The sequence below is a fragment of the Mizuhopecten yessoensis genome, unplaced genomic scaffold (assembly GCF_002113885.1).
Source record: "Mizuhopecten yessoensis strain PY_sf001 unplaced genomic scaffold, ASM211388v2 scaffold9685, whole genome shotgun sequence".
In the NCBI taxonomy this organism is placed as follows: domain Eukaryota; kingdom Metazoa; phylum Mollusca; class Bivalvia; order Pectinida; family Pectinidae; genus Mizuhopecten; species Mizuhopecten yessoensis.
In genome coordinates, this window is record NW_018408171.1 from 225546 (window position 1) to 238632 (window position 13087).

The 13087-nt window shown below is 37.5% G+C and overlaps 1 protein-coding gene across 4 annotated transcripts in view; it reads left to right on the forward strand.

The window, feature by feature from the left end:
- LOC110458678 (arachidonate 5-lipoxygenase-like) overlaps positions 1 to 12886 on the forward strand; it is a 30740-nt gene extending 17854 nt beyond the window's left edge. For all 4 annotated transcript variants that reach the window (XM_021510523.1, XM_021510520.1, XM_021510522.1 and 1 more), the window contains 12 exons: positions 190 to 287; positions 1169 to 1304; positions 1616 to 1711; positions 5285 to 5381; positions 5701 to 5818; positions 7331 to 7423; positions 7747 to 7807; positions 8016 to 8121; positions 9225 to 9316; positions 9865 to 10038; positions 10851 to 11014; positions 11337 to 12886. In XM_021510523.1, coding sequence (XP_021366198.1) covers positions 190 to 287; positions 1169 to 1304; positions 1616 to 1711; positions 5285 to 5381; positions 5701 to 5818; positions 7331 to 7423; positions 7747 to 7807; positions 8016 to 8121; positions 9225 to 9316; positions 9865 to 10038; positions 10851 to 11014; positions 11337 to 11451 — 1350 coding nt within the window. In that variant the 3' untranslated portion in view covers positions 11452 to 12886. The remainder of the gene's footprint in view (positions 1 to 189; positions 288 to 1168; positions 1305 to 1615; positions 1712 to 5284; positions 5382 to 5700; positions 5819 to 7330; positions 7424 to 7746; positions 7808 to 8015; positions 8122 to 9224; positions 9317 to 9864; positions 10039 to 10850; positions 11015 to 11336) is intronic.
- The last annotated feature ends 201 nt before the right edge of the window (positions 12887 to 13087 follow it).

Here is a 13087-nt window from a genome sequence, read left to right on the forward strand (position 1 = left end):
ATTCTCATTTGTAAACGTATGTATCTAAAGTAGCAAAAAATTAAAAGTTTAATTATATTTGGCGATATAGTCTTAATATTTAAACAATACACGTTGTATGAAGGAATTTCACAAGACCAATGTATGCTTTACACTGATTGTTTCTACCAGTGTAACACAGAGAAAAAATGTAATTGTTTCCGTTGTCAGAGTGTGGCGAATTGGACAGAGGATGAATATTTTGGCAACCAAAGAATAGCCAAGATAAACAATTGCGTTATAGAGTTGTGTACTGCCGTCCCAAAAAAGTGAGTAATACATTTCACTATCGATATGCACTAAAACTATACTGTCTTAAAGCGCTATGGAATTTATTTATTCCATCCCATGAATTAAGTTGCAAACGGATTGAAATTATATCTAGATTCCTAAGCATGCGGATGAGACATATTGGTACATTATAGCCAATTAATAATGCTATCTTTTTTCACAGTTCCATATTCATTTATATAGTTAATACATTGCCTGTCTCCTTATCGCTATTTTTTCCTTTAGCCGTAATTTGTTTTCGGTGGAGGTCGACTTTACTTCCGTTACACTAAGGTGCAACCACTCTAGCAAGTTTAAGCTTAATAGATAATGCTATCGGAATGACACTTAATGATACAATAGAGCTATATTGTGCAGATTTCATATCTATTTCCCCTAAACACTCCGGCTATTCTTCACATGCTAATACACATTCTTACTTAAAATAGTATGAATTTTGCCGTACTTTTTTAACACACTGAAATCTGTTGATTTTAAAAACTGTATCGAAATATATCAAAATAGGTCCTGTCTAGGTAAGACTACATTGATGAATATATTGAGTGTATGATCCAAACACACACTCACCTGAACAAGGTTTCCTTACCTTCATTTCACCAACGTGAGACACAGATATCTGTTCACACGTTATAGACGTTTTATTGATTTTCCTTCCGTTTAAAAGCCTCCAAGTTACTCGATCAGATACAATTATCAACATGTTTACAAGATAGTTCAAAACAAGTTAACGGTTACTCCATAACGGAATCCTTTAAAATATAATCTCTTTTACATATTCGTTACATTTTCTTATTGTAGACATGGTCCTCCTTTCTTTTTGTCAGATAACAAAAGCGTAAGGTTAAGGTTTATGTTACAGAATGGGCGTTACAGACGATATGGTAAAACAAAGCTTAGAGGGATTAACCTTAGCATCAGCTATACAAGCCAAACGTTTGTTCCTCGTTGATTATGAAATCTTGGATGGTCTTCCTTGCGGGAGAGAAGATAAAGTGGTAAAGCGGAAATATGATTTTTCCTTTTTGTTTGACAATAATGCTTTTCTGAGTACTTCTCAGTATATCCATCCCATGTACATATATATTGAAACCAGAAATGAATCATTTACAGAGCAAGTCGTTTCCTAAGAGATACATATTACTTAGTTGAATGAAGATTTTTATGTAATTATCGTTAACTGAAGAAAAGAAAAAAGAAAAAAAAAAGGAAAACTATATGCATGACGTTCACATGAAACCCCAAGATGAGATATACGCTCTTTAATAGTCGATTGTTTGTTCCTTTACATCGCCATTACTTTCTTCAGGTATGCGCTCCAATAGCCCTTTTCTTCCTGAATGGAAAACAGAAGTTGATGCCGATAGCTATACAGCTATTTCAGAAACCAGGAAAAGACAACCCTGTAAGTACAAGTAATATTTGGGCATCGACAATTAAGTTCATCCATATGACTAAATTTGGGGAAAAAAACCTTATCTACAATGTATATTCTACCCACTGTTAATTATATGTGTACACCGATAAACAAGCTCCTGTTAATAACGTGTGTATAAAGTCAAACGAGACCCCTACTCAATGATATATGTACAACGGAAAACAGGCCAGTGTCAATTATATGTGTAAACGTGAAAACAAACCTCCTGTCAATAACATGTGTACACCGGAAAACAAGCAACTGTCAATAACATGTGTACAACTGAAAACTATCCCACTGTCAATAACATGTGTACAACGGAAAACTATCCCACTGTCAATAACATGTGTATACGTAAAAACAAGCCCACTGTCAATAATATGTGTACAACGGAAAACAGGCCCCTGTCAATAATATGTGTACAACAGAAACCAAGCCCCTGTCAATAACATGTGTACATCGGAAATCAGGCCCCTATCAATAACATGTGTACACCGGAAAAACAAGCCCCTGTCAATAACATGTATACACCGAAAATCAAGCCCCTGTCAATAACATGTATACAGCGGAAATCAAGCCCCTGTCAATAACATGTGTACAGCGGAAATCAAGCCCCTGTCAATAACATGTGTACATCGGAAATCAAACCCCTATCAATAACATGTGTACACCGGAAAAACAAGCCCCTGTCAATAACATGTATACACCTGAAATCAAGCCCCTGTCAATAACATGTATACACCCGAAATCAAGCCCCTGTCAATAACATGTATAAACCGGAAATCAAGCCCCTGTCAATACCATGTATACACAGGAAATCAAGCCCCTGGCAATAACATGTATACACCGAAAATCAAGCACCTGTTAATAATATGTGTACACCGGAAAACAAGCCCCTGTCAAAAACAAGTGTACATCGGAAAACAGGCCCCTGTCAATAAAATGCGTACACCGGAAATCAAACCCCTGTCAATAACATGTTTACATCGGAAAACAAGCCCGTGTCAATAAAATGTGTACACCGGAATCCAAGCACCTGTCAATAATATGTGTATACGTGAAAACAAACCCCTGTCAGTAACATGTGTACACCGGAAATCAAGCCCCTGTCAATAACATGTATACACCGGAATCCAAGCACCTGTCAATAACATGTGTACACCGGAAAACAAGCCCCCTATCAATAGCATATGTACACCGGAAAACAAGCCCCTGTCAATAACATGTGTACACCGGAAAGCAAGACCCTGTCAATAATATGTGTATACATTAAAACAAACCCCTGTCAGTAACATGTGTACACCGGAAATTAAGCCCCTGTCAATAATATGTGTAAACGTGAAAACAAACCCCTGTCAGTAACATGTGTACATCGGAAATCAAGCCCCTGTCAATAATATGTGTATACGTGAAAACAAACCCCTGTCAGTAACATGTGTACACCGGAAATCAAGCCCCTGTCAATAACATGTGTACACAGGAATCCAAGCACCTGTCAATAATATGTGTATACGTGAAAACAAACCCCTGTCAGTAACATGTGTACACCGAAAATCAAGCCCCTGTCAATAATATGTGTATACCTGAAAACAAACCCCTTTCAGTAACATGTGTACACCGGAAATCAAGCCCCTGTCAATAATATGTATACACCGGAATCCAAGCACCTGTCAATAACATGCGTACACCGGAAAACAAACCCCTGTCAGTAACATGTGTACACCGAAAATCAAGCCCCTGTCAATAATATGTGTATACCTGAAAACAAACCCCTTTCAGTAACATGTGTACACCGGAAATCAAGCCCCTGTCAATAATATGTGTATACGTGAAAACAAGCCCCTGTCAATAACATGTGTACACCGGATATCAAGCCCCTGTCAATAACATGTGTACACCGGAATCCAAGCACCTGTCAATAATATGTGTTTACGTGAAAACAAACCCCTGTCAGTACCATGTGTACACCGGAAATCAAGCCCCTGTCAATAACATGTATACACCGGAATCCAAATACCTGTCAATAACATGTGTACACCGGAAAACAAGCCCCTGTCAATAGCATATGTACACCGGAAATCAAGCCCCTGCCAATAACATGCGTACACCGGAAAACAACCCCCTGTCATTAACATGTGTACACCCGAAATCAAGCCCCTGTCAATAACATGTATACACCGGAATCCAAGCACCTGTCAATAACATGTGTACACCGGAAAACAAGCCCCTGTCAATAGCATATGTACACCGGAAATCAAGCCCCTGCCAATAACATGCGTACACCGGAAAACAACCCCCTGTCATTAACATGTGTACACCCGAAATCAAGCCCCAGTCAATAATATGTGTACACCGGAAAACAAGCCCCTGTCAATAACATATGTACACCGGAAATCAAGCCCCTGCCAATAGCATGCGTACACCGGAAAACAACCCCCTGTCATTAACATGTGTACACCCGAAATCAAGCCACTGTCAATAACATGTGTACACCGGAAATCAAGCCCCTGTCAATAATATATGTATACATTAAAACAAACCCCTGTTAGTAACATGTGTACACCGGAAATCAAACCCCTGTCAATAATATTTGTACACCGGAAAACAACCCCCTGTCAATAACATGTGTACACCGGAAATCAAGCCCCTGTCAATAATATGTGTACACCGGAATCCAAGAACCTGTCAATAACATGTGTACACCGGAAAACAAGCCCCTGTCAATAACATGTGTACACCGGAATTCAAGCCCACTGTCAATAACATGTGTATACGTGAAAACAAACCCCTGTCAATAACATGTATACACCGGAAATCAAGCCCCTGTCAGAAACATGTGTAAACCGGAAATCAAGCCCCTGGCAATAATATGTGTATACGTGAAAACAACCCCCTGTCAGTAACATGTGCACGCCGTAAATCAAGCCCCTGTCAATAATATGTGTATACGTGAAAACAAACCCCTGTCAATAACATGTATACACCGGAATCCAAGCCCCTGTCAATAACATGTGTACACCGGAATCCAAGCCCCTGTCAATAACATGTGTACACCGGAAATCAAGCCCCTGTCAGTAACATGTGTAAACCGGAAATCAAGCCCCTGTCAATAATATGTGTATACGTGAAAACAACCCCCTGTTAATAACATGTTTACACCGGAATCCAAGCCCCTGTCAATAACATGTTTACACCGGAAATCAAGCCCACTGTCAATAACATGTGTATACGTGAAAACAAGCCAACTGTAAATAACATGTGTATACGTGAAAACAAGCCAACTGTCAATAACATGTGTACACCAGAAATCAAGCTCCTGTCAATAACTTGTGTACACAAGAAATCAAGCTCCTGTCAATAACTTGTGTATAAAGTGAAACGAGCCCTACTCAATACTTTGTCAATAATTTGTGTTCAAAGCCAAACACGCCCTACTCAATAACATGTATACATCGGAAAACAAGCCAAATCTTAAAACAATGATAACTTTGGTTTTTGTATTTATTTATAGTAGAGTATGTACGGTAGTTATATGTTACCGTGATGACATTTTTGTGGTAGGTGTTCCTTCCCACGGATCCCGAATACACTTGGCTCACAGCCAAACTGTGGTTCAATCATGCAGACAGCAGCTATCACCAGTCCTTCACCCATTTAGGTAAGGTACAGGGATCCCGACATGTCTGATTGATAAATACTGGACTGGCTTTAGTTTAAACTAATCGACTTGCTTTAGTCTGTTCAGAGGGATCGATGTGATACTTCGATAAAGGATGACAGAATGTTTTACTTAACTTTCCACTTGTGGCTCATTTCTCAGCAACGACTTTGAGTCTCGATTTTATCCATTGTGTTGATGGTACGGATTTTTTTTAATAAGGATCTCAACAGCATATGAGAAAATTTTATATTTGTCCATGTTTTTGTTATCAATGTTTTTTCTCTTTAAATTAAATGACTTTATGTATTTTGGGTAGGGGGAACTCATCTGAAAATGGAAGGCGTTGCAGTTTTAACTCACAGGAATCTGTCTCCGTCTCATCCGGTTTTCAAGTTACTGGCCCCTCACTTCCTCTACCTGCTGGCTTTAAATACGTAGGTGTATATGGTGTTGTATTTAGCCTAAGCTGTATATTTAGTGTATGTGTTGTATAGTTTGTCTTTTACATCGACGAAAGGTAATGTTAAACATCCTGAATCCGACTTTAATCGATTGTTTTTTCTGAAGAGACAATAGCAACAGATCATTTGATATTGAACTCAACTACCAGTCCAGTGTGTAATAAATGGAATGCTTCAAATAACATACTATCGCATATTAATTTAAACTCCTAAGTTTTTCGGAACTTGTCTAATATTTTACCAGCTCTGGAGAGGCATACTGTTCCAAAACCACAACCCATAGTGAAATGCCCGGTAATACATTGTCTGGTTAAACCAATATCCGTGTGACCTAGATTAAACAGTTAACTATATATATCTTACATTTAGCGTTGTTATAAGTAAACTTGACGTATAAACAGTAATATAAAATGACGTATACTTTAAAGGTCATTAATTGATCTGGGCCTTCGATGTCACATTTATACACTGTTAAATGTTATCTGGACATTTGTTAAGATTTTTAGCTCACCTGCCCGAAGGGCAAGTGAACTTATGCCATGGCGTAGCGTCCGTCGTCCGTCGTCCGTCGTCCGTCCGTCCGTCCGCCAACTTTTCCTTTAAAACGCTACTTGTCCTGAACGGCCCAGTAGATTTTGACCAAATTTGGTCAGAAGAATCTTTGGGGGAAGGGGGAACACATTTTGTATAAATTCTTTAAAGTCCTTCTTATTCTGTCGGAATGAAAGGAGTTGGCCATATTTTGTGTAGAGTATCCTTGGGTAAAGGGGAACAAATTTTGTATAAAAGGTGGGTGTGCCCCCCCCCCCCCCCCCCCCCCTGAGGGGCGGGCCCAATACGGGAAATAGAGGTAACCGTTAAACCTTTAAAATCCTTTTTCGCCCATCAGGATAAAGGGATTTTAACCTAATTTGGTCTGGAGCATCCTTGGGCCAAGGGGACTCAATTTTGTATAAGCAGTAGGTGTGGTTTCCCAGGGGGCAGAAGGGTGGGGCCTAATAGGAGAAATAGAGGTATAACCTTTAAAATCCTTCTTCGACCATCGGGATTAAGGGATTTTATCCTTATTTAGTCTGGAGCATCCTTGGGCCAAGGGGACTTAATTTTGTATAAACAGTGGGTATGCGCCCTAGGAGCATATGGGTGGGGCTCTGTTTGAAGTTTGTTCTCACTATATCTCAAGTACTGGATGGATCTTTCTGAAAATTCATAGGTACTTACAGCACCTACCATTGAGTGCTATATCTTTACTTCATACCAATTATTTTAATCACATTCAGGTGAATACAGGCCCTCTGGGACTCTTGTTTTATGTTTAGAATGCATACAAGCTACTTGTTTAAAGATGAATTTTAGAAAATGTGCTATATCATAGAATGGTACAGTGATAATTGATATAAACAGTACTGTTGACTTTATAATGGACAAGATTACTGTTTTTGATTTTAAAAGACATGTTAATTATTGTAAGTTTGTGTCTTGTAGACGTGCTCTGGCCAATCTTGTGTGTCCTGGTGGCTGGGCGGACAGGGCCATGTCCTCCGGAATTAAGGGCATGTTTGAAATCATTCGGCGAAAGTAAACACAGATTTATTCATCAAAACATAAACGTGACGTAATATGTTTAATACTGTCAGTCAGAGAAGTTTATCAACTGACAAAATATAGCCAAGATTAGAAATGAAAAGAATGAACTATTGACAAGCGCTGTACTCCAATGTTAAAATAGTAAAACCTTTTTATAATTGTCATATCAATTAATTAAATACTATAATTCCTTATTGTTAGCGCTTAAAGCATGTGTAGTAACTACAAATTAAAACTCATTATACATCAACATCTTAATATGGGAACTAATGAGTGTGTACCTGATGCTAATCCTTTAACCTTTATTCTGACAGAAATCTTCAGTGGAGGTTGGATGTAGACGGTTCGCTGCCAAAGGACCTGGAAAGAAGAGGGGTACGTGAAATTATGGGTTGATTATTTCAATTTGAATATTGTATTGTGGATGTCAAGTGTCTATATTTCACCAGTCATGTTGCCAGTAACAGTTGCATGAGAAACACATTAAACAGGGCAGATAGTTTGATATAGGGTATGTTAACAGTATCTTATTTATAACAGTGTTATTAATTTATATGTTTATGTATCCATTTATATATTTCAGTTATTGGGAGACAATGTGTTACCAGGATACTACTTTCGGGATGACGCACTGCCTGTGTACAACGCAATATTCAACTTTGTTGTAAAATACGTGAAATTATATTATGGTGAGGAGAAAAGCTATTATCAACATAGAAACAAACTGTTATCCTTTTCTGGCCTATTTGTGTTTTGTTTGTTTCATGTTAATCTGAATTTCTTTATGAAAGCCTAGCAAAGTCCTTAGACTTTGCATTCAGATAGATAGACGATGTGCTGTCTTCGAATAACAAGAAATGTATTGACACCGGTCGTATGTACCCTCCGGAGCTTGAAATAAACGACACTAACGACTCTTTTTCTTTAGCAGTTTGCTTCGATCTTTACTTTAGACTACAACATGACCAACATGGACGGCTTAAAACTAAGCTGTATGATAAGAGGACGACTTCAAATTTCCAATCGTGAACATCCACTTTCTTGATAGCAACATCCCCGTTTCCCCCACATGTTGCAGATGATTCGATACGCAAGAGCTTGTTCTGAATATCATTACTTATGTGACAGGTGTCGACTGCTGACGGACAAATTTAAAACACAGCATTTCCAAATATGCAGATTTAATAAGACTTTGGACACGTTTTATGGTCGCGTCATGATCTCATAGGGGAATGTTTTTTCTTCGTATGATATAAATGTCGATGTTTCTGCATATGTTTATTAGAGTGCATTGATGTTTTGATATCCCTATCCGAGTTTTACTTGGATTTGACCTAGATTTACATGGCGACTGTCGTCGATGAAGCAGAAGATACTTACACTTCCAGAACACCTGGTCTTATTCTCCCTGTACTTTGTCAATGGTCTCCATGTAAATCTTTCGTATGTTTCCATCTCCCCCTCGTTTTATCGGTTTTGAGTTCGAGTTATGGTTTGTGGACACTTCTGTATCCTCTTCTTGATTGACTTAACATAAAACTTTATGTAGGACATCGTTCAAATGTGATAACAGAAAAATCTATCGATGTGTTGCGTACTGTTACAAAATAAGTTTGAAAACATGTGATCAAATCAAATCAAAAACTATTAAAACATAATTAATACGTTCTTATGTTGATTAAGTATCTACTGTAATAAAGGTAGCATATTACCTGCACCGATTACGTCTATTGGGACAAATTAAAATGACCATTTAAATATAATGTTTATCCTGTTCTTGGTATGCTTAAAGATACTACGGCCAAGCTTGTAGGCGACACCGAGATTCAGGACTGGGCAGCGGAAACGGTTTTGTCCAAAGAAAAAGGAGGCCTGGGCATGCGTGTAAGCCAAGTTATACCGTGAACATGGTGTTATAATTGAGAATTACGTTAGCTACATATAGTTTTGTATTCTTTGAGGGGCCGCGGTGGCCAAGTGGTTAAGGCGTCTGACATTCTGCTACCACTATCCATCCACCAATGGGTCACGGGTTCGAGGCCTACGTGGGGCAGTAGCCAGATACTGGCCGTAGATCGGTTGTTTTTCTCCGGGAAAACCTGGCACGTCCTTAAATGACAATAGCTGTTAATAAGACGTAAAACACAAACAAACAAACCAAAGTATTCTTTGATATATGTCATCAATTATGTAATCAGGTCCAAACGAATATATATATATAATAAACCAAAATAATACATTTTACAATTTTCATATTGATATTATCAACATGATAATTCAGAGTAGCTAATGTTTCGTAATGATAACTGCCAATTTGGATATGTCAATGTGTCCCTTATATTGTAACTTGATGACAAAACTTCCTTCCTGCAAAATGTTCTAATACGTTATCTGGATCAATGGATGTTAATTACCGGGCGTTACCTTAATAGGGAGTTCCGGGGAATGGAACAATCACCACGATTGACCAGCTAGCTACAATTCTTACCAGCCATATTTACACGTGCAGCGTTGCTCATGCTGCATCCAATTTCCCACAGTATGACCAGTACGGGTTTCCTCCAGCCTACCCGGCTTCTATGAGGGGAGAACCACCCACAGACAAGGTAGGTTTCTGGCAAACATATGATGTCCCATACATACAATATATATATATACGTGTGTGCGTGACAGATATGCAAAGATCGCATTTGTACAATAAAAACAAGTAGTATGGACACTTTGCTAGAATGTGAATGGGTTGTGACTTATATCTTTTTATGATGCACTTTCTTCAGTGACATTCATTCGTATATGACGCTACTTTAAAGTTAATATTAACCCTCATGTCACTACGTAAAACATATAAAAATAACTTAATGATGAATCAATTAAATCGGACAATGTGGTCAGCAGAGATAACGATAATATCTCAATTTTATATGCAATACAAAACCAAAAGCATTCATCATGTTCTCAACATTTAATTTAATTATTAGAAACGTGTTGGAAAACTCAAGAGAATAGACTTTTACAACTGGTTTATAGCTCACCGATAACTCCATCACAGCATATTTCTAGACAATGACTATTTGAAGAGAAGTTATTTCTTGAATCAAGTTCAAAGAGGAATTTCTTCCTTTTAAACGAAAACGTTTATCTTCAATTATGTTTGTGCATACATGCATCCGAAATAGACTAGAATTAGACTAGAAATAGACTAGAATTAGACTAGAATTAGACTAGAATTAGACTAGGAACGATTAATTATTTATTTTTAGTTAACTCATTATTAAGCTTTTTTGAGCATTATCTAAACTCGTTACTTTATGAGTTGATGTTTTGTCCATCCATCTTGACGCAAGTTTTTAAGATTATTTTAGATAAATGCTGATACACATTTGGTACACTGTTGAGACTTTTATCGGTTGACTTACAGAAGGCCCTGACAGAGACAGCGGTGTTGGTAGCGCTCCCTGACAAAGCGACCACACTCGACATGATGGTTGTCACCTATATCCTGAGCGAGAGGACAACTAACTGTCTGGGGAACTTCGAGGTGCAATACGTGTACGACCCCCCGGCTGTAGCCATCATTGATGAGTAAGTTATATCGTATGTCTTTAGGAGGGTAGGGAACTAAACGATTATCCTGCGAGATTGTGTTTTTTTTCTATCGGACTGAATGCGTTATATGTTAAATATTTACAGTGGATGGAACTATAAAATACATATTTGAAAAGTTGACAGTGACCTGTTTTTTGCTTCGATTTGATAGAAAAAATTGAGAAAGATTATAGTAGAAATTAAAATACCTCCTTCAACGCTTGAGAACACTGTTTCTCTGCCAGGAGAACGGGGCGGCTTCCGATCATAGTATTAGAAGTTGATATGATATTAAACTACAAAACCATTCTACTTTCAGATTTAAAAATGAGCTGAAGGTTATATCTCGTCAAATCAGGGAAAAGAACAAGACTAGGGATCCTCCGTACCCGTGGTTAGATCCGGAAGAGATACCAAATGCCATCAGCATTTAAATGCTTTCAACTGAGTTTCTTTTATTGCACGAGTCATGACTCAACAAACAGCTGAAGTGTGCTGCACAAGTCGTGTGTAATTTTGTCCACGGACATGTACCTGAGCTACAAGGGGGGGTATCTTCATTATCCATGCATGCTGAACTACGGGTTAAACCATAACTTGATGACATCTATTTATATTTATATTCACCTTTTTATCAAAGTCTACACACTAAAACCTTGATATAACGCATTCTGTCTTATTTGACAAGTTCCTTACCGAAAATATATTTCAATATTTTAACATATTTCTTTCTTAGCAATTATTTATTCTCCCTCAAAGTAGCGTCAAGCCCTTTATAATTCAAAATCTGTGTTGGACAAATGGCGACAGTTTAACGAGGTTTTACTGTGCTGTTTACCGGTCCCAGATGTTTTGTAAATATAATATTTATTTTGTTTACATTGTAATGAATTCTCCAATGTTCATGATAATATGATAATATTAAGAATTGTTACCAATATGTCAAAATCGATCTCAGGCTTATAAACCTGTCCTTACACGTGCAATTGATAAGCAATATATTTTGTTATCATCATAACTATCATCAGACATCCAGATTATCTTGCCAATGTCTCTTATGAATCTGTGAATGTACAAGTGTATGCAATACAGGTACATTTTTTGTGCGTTCTATTTGTCATTGTACGTAAATGGTATGTTCCAGGAAGTTTTAAATATATATTTGTGAACCAAGCATGATCTAATTTGCTTATTATTTCTCTTTGTCTCCTTGATTTTTCTCCATTTTTGATATGTTTTATATAAACTTTGTGTTCACAATTCTGTCAAAATTATGATAAAAACACGAATGAATATTTATCCATCTATGAAGTGATTTAGATACCTTGGTACGAACGCGTACCAAAACTACATCTTAGTTTCTAAACATTGTTAATAATTCCAAGCTCGGGGGTTGATTTAAAACATACTACTATGTAGATCACTCTGTCAATAATAAGTGACTTTTAACTTCATAATGATAACCGATGCTGTCTATGTTAGAGAATGGGCCAACAGAAAAACGTTAAGACTGGACACACAATCACACAATGTCCGAAGGCGGCCAGACACATTTGAAGTAGTTAAACTGCCTCCTGTTTAACGATAATGTTGTGCATGGTCACATACGAAGCATGTTCGCTTCTTATCCTTACTGTGGTTAAATTTTGTATGACAATATTTAAGGTTTGTGTTTGTACTGGATAGACGACTAAACATATTTGAAGTATCACTAGTATGTTTACCTATTAACGGTACACTGTAGCATTTATGTTTTATGGCCATTGAGAGCTTATAACTTAGACAGTTTAACACGACCTGAAAAATGCATTAACTATGTAATATAAAAGTGTACCAAACGGTACAGAGACGAAGTATTATATTCTTCAAAACTGCCTAGCCGACTTTGTTGTGTTACGCATCCGATAAACGTTCCATTATAGTAACGTTAAACAAACTATGCTTTACCTTACTGTCAAATAATATTGATCCAATCACCATACAAGTATGGTTTATTATCTTCCTGGATTAAGTGTACGCTTTGTTGGAAATGTTGGTAATCCCTCTTTTACTCAAATAGACACTTTCTCG